The sequence below is a fragment of the Physella acuta genome, unplaced genomic scaffold, assembly GCF_028476545.2.
Source record: "Physella acuta isolate Inbredline_101_S28 unplaced genomic scaffold, ASM2847654v3 ptg001277l, whole genome shotgun sequence".
Taxonomy (NCBI): Eukaryota; Metazoa; Mollusca; class Gastropoda; family Physidae; genus Physella; species Physella acuta.
This window is the reverse complement of record NW_026732792.1, coordinates 215,929-220,096: the sequence shown is the minus strand read 5'-3', so window position 1 is coordinate 220,096 and position 4,168 is coordinate 215,929. Positions and strand designations below refer to the sequence as shown.

General features: G+C 33.8%; 1 protein-coding gene across 1 annotated transcript; it reads left to right on the top strand.

Moving 5' to 3' along the window:
* The first annotated feature begins 371 nt into the window (after nucleotides 1–371).
* Nucleotides 372–3,769, top strand: LOC131957900 (uncharacterized). The gene is made up of 3 exons (XM_059322732.1): nucleotides 372–498; nucleotides 2,915–3,031; nucleotides 3,672–3,769. Exons 1-3 carry the CDS (start codon nucleotides 372–374, stop codon nucleotides 3,767–3,769), a joined length of 342 nt encoding a protein of 113 aa, XP_059178715.1.
* The last annotated feature ends 399 nt before the right edge of the window (nucleotides 3,770–4,168 follow it).

Below are 4,168 nucleotides of genomic sequence, written 5' to 3'. Positions count from 1 at the left end.
TAGGATAATAAAATCCAATTATAAAACTACCCCTACCCAATTTAGAGGCTAATAACTATAAGAAAATGCCACTTAAGTCAAATTAATGGACGGTAAAACATACAAAAATGCCCTCTGATTAAAATAACCTATAAATAAATACTCCACCTATTCATAGTGTTTTTATTTTGTTTAACGTTGTTTTCCAGTATATTTTTATGAGTTATGAAAATAAAATAATATCAAAAGGTGTATATAGACCTACATATAAAGTATATATATATATATATATATATATATATATATATATATATATATATATATATATATATATATATAGAGAGAGAGAGAGAGAGAGAGAGAGAGAGAGAGAGAGAGAGAGAGAGAAAAGAATGTTCTCCTATACAACTGCTCCAGCGGGCGCTCCTGTCAAAGGGCGGCAACCCAGTGTATCCACGTTAAATACACAGTTACCGCCCATGAGACAGGCAAGACAAAATGCAGGGGCGGTTACTGTGGGTAAGTAATTTTTTTTTTAATATATAGATCTGCATTTTGAAGTTTCTTTAGACAAACATGTGCCATTAAACATTACTATTAGTAATAGTGAGGTATTTTAATGGTATATGATATTTCTAAAGAGATAAAGTTTTGTTGTTAATTTCTAGCATGTAGTCACAGTAGCACTTTAACTGGTTTTTTTCGGACATATTTCTACAGGGAAGGGGCGTTTAAAATGTCCGAGGGGGGGGGGGCGACTGTGGTTAAAGTAAAGTATATATTTTTTATATACTATAATATATTTTCTATATTAATTCATGTACACAAAAAAAAAACCAACAAAGATAGGTTCTTGTCTGCAGTAGTTTTACATGAATTATCTAGTCACCAGCCCGCTTTGCTAGTAAAAAAAAATCTATTGCTGGCAGTCTCAGTAGCCTATTGGGTCATCCATAAATGACGTCACGTTATTTTTGTACGATTTTTACCTCCCCCCTCCCCTCCTATCGTCACAAAAACCAGACCACACCCTCTAAAATGACGTCATACCTCAGCCTACAACTCCCCCCCCCCCTCAAAATTGAAGTTGAATTTTCCTTAAAATATGATTTTTCTTTCCAAAATCTTGTCTGAACTCTGTTAACATAGAGTATTTTAATCAATTCATATTACAATTTATTAAAACAGTTTTCTAAGACGCGAAATAACGGCTAAATTCGTTCTCTAACATTGCTTTTTTATAATTCAAAAGTGTGACGTGACACCATTTGAAAATAATGCAAGTCTTCGTTTTCAATAATTGTTCGCAAAAAGTTCATACAAATATTACAATCGTTCGAATAACAAGCTCCTATATCATAAAGGCTAATTATAATACACTAAAAAGTAGAAACTAAACGACACACTACAATTTAAATAGCTCTAAAGAAAAGCGTGGGTCACTTTATTATCCATTTGATACCTTTACTATTATTTAAGAAGAGACCCACTCTTTTCTTTATAGCTATTTAAATAGTAATGTGTCGTTTATTTTCTACATTTAGTGTTATTAAAACGATTTTTATGATTTTTTTCAGTACTTTACATTTTTTAAATTTAAAAGAGTTGCATAACTACAAAAAAAAAAAACTGGGGGTGATCTCCCCTAAACTTTCTCGAATATTCTTATATGAAACAACAGGGGATGGCAACTCGGGATATAGACATGATTTTTAATCCATTTAAATTCTTATTTTTTTTAAAAATAGAATAAAATCTCGTAGAAAAAACAATTGCACACCAAGTGAAGGCCAAATAAAATGTGCATAATAGTTCGGAATATTATTAGTACTTTATAAATTCACATGCGTTTTTTGAGAAATCGGAATTAGCGAAAATTACTACTTCCGGTCAACGGAAATTACTCAAAATGTAACAGAATGCAGAAAATTAGATATTTTACTTACATTTGAAATTCCATTTATCTATCTGAAATAGTACTCAAGTTATAGGCTTTTGAAAAATTCAAAGTAGAATAAGTTCCACTTCCGGTTATCGGAAATCGCTCAAAAGTTGATACGGATCTACGATTTTGATATAATACTAACTATATATGGAATTTCATCAACCTAACTGTGACGGTACTCAAGTTATCGTGTTTACACACAAACATACATACACACACACAGACATACGGACAAGATTGCAAAACTGTGTTTTTCCGACTCAGGGAGCTGTAAAACGTCGAAATTTGAAAACATCTCGATTTTTTTTTTGCACGATTACAAGACATTCTCTATAGGCCTACTTCGTATATACAAGAAAGTAAAAACCACTGCGCACCTAATGAACGTGATAACGCGCGTATAATAATGCGGAATGGTTGGATAAGACTACCTACTAATTTGGACACAATTTTAATTAATTCATAAAAAAAAATAATTAGGCATCCAATAAAGTCAAATTTCAGATTGCACTGTCTTCATGTCTTGACTCACGTGCCAACTTTGAACCGAATCTGTCAGTTAGAAGTGCCCAAAATCGATCCCGTGTTGGTATTCCATATCTCAATCTTATGCCACGGAGATTGCAATATGAGGGTCTGTGTATGGCTGATCATTTAACTTAATAAAAGTGTATAACCCATTACATAATAGAAGAGTATTGCCGAAGATATAACTTAATAGTAATGTACGGCTGATCATGTAACTTAATATAAGGTTTGTGTTAGTAATGGTGTTTGAAATGACTTTGGTAATAACTTTGGTTATGGTGTTGATAACGCCGTTGGAAAAGGAAATGACCCAACAAATACAAAAAAACTCTCCACCAAACAAAGCAGTTGTTGTTTTATTTTGGAATTTTCTCTCTTAGATGAGCTGCTATCCCTAGATTTACCAGGTTCTGTTTTTGTTCTTTTAAAAAGGAGATTTTAATATTAATTTTTTTTGGACAGGTGACAAGATCCACGTGATCGGGGGGTCAAATGTCGAGACAGGTGACCCGGTTCTAATGACAGAACACTTTGACCTGGTCAAGGGCATATGGCAGGATGATTTCCTCTTCAAGAAATGTAAACTTTTTAAATTGCCTTATAACCGGATCATTAGTCACGCTGAGAGCCGTGTTTCATTGTTTTAGTAATTACGTATAGGGTTGGGGAGGGGGGGGGGGGTGTAGATAAACTTAATTTATCAGGGAAAAATACTGCACCATAACTAACAGTGATCTCACTTTTAATAACATATCTCTACACGTATCATAGTTGTTTCACTTATTAAACTTTATACATATAGCAATCTTACTTTTCATATGCCTACATATATTATAGCAGCATTACTTTAGTTACATATCCTGACACTTATCAAAGTAGTCTCACTTCACGTAAACCTTTATTTTTTTCTACCTACATATAGAATAGCGGTCTCACTTTATTTAAATGTCCCTTCATATATCATAGCAGTCTCACTTTATTTATTTCTCCCTACATATACAATAGCGGTCTCACTTTATTTACACATTCCTACATATATCATAGCAGTCTCACTTTATTTACATATCCCTACGTATCACCATTAACTACTCACCATTCACTCACCATTGTTGTGATGTACACATGTACATATATGTTGTACATATATATTTATTTCGTCTTCAACGCAAAAGTCGAGGTCTTACAGTAACTGGTGTGTTTTCTGCTCATGCACGTGCAGGTGACGTGTCCAACGTGAGCTGTGTGCTGGTGGACGTGCCTAAAGTCCCCATGGAGGAGCGGAGGGTTGTCCAGAAGCTTCGATGGGTCATGTGGTGACGTCACTTCAAAACAAATGTTTATTTTATTTATGAGCTGTCATAAGAATGTATAAATGTTGTCACGTATGGACCACAATAACAACATAAATAAATGTAGCCGGTTCCCAAAAACAAAGTCCATGAATCACTAATTTCTTCTTCAATTTGAACGAAATCCAAATTCTGCAATGTTTTTTCTTTTCACACTTTTTTGAGGATTTTAAAATCCTGTCCTCCCCAACGCCACACCTCGTTACAAAAACCCAAACCTCTCCTAAAATTACATCACACCCCAGCATACCAACCCCCCCCCCCCCCTCTCTAAAAATTGCTGTTTAATTTTTCTTTTAAACATCGATTTCTTTCAAAAATATTCAGTGACCTCGATTAACAGAGTATTTTGGTCAATTTCTATTGA

What these genes read in the sequence shown, in the direction of transcription:
- LOC131957900 (XM_059322732.1), top strand. Translation starts at nt 372, where the DNA reads ATGTTCTCCTATACAACTGCTCCAGCGGGCGCTCCTGTCAAAGGGCGG. An exon ending in TGCAGGGGCGGTTACTGTGG is followed by an intron (nt 499 to 2,914) that starts GTAAGTAATTTT and finishes TTTTTTGGACAG; the next exon opens with GTGACAAGATCCACGTGATC. An exon ending in TGATTTCCTCTTCAAGAAAT is followed by an intron (nt 3,032 to 3,671) that starts GTAAACTTTTTA and finishes ATGCACGTGCAG; the next exon opens with GTGACGTGTCCAACGTGAGC.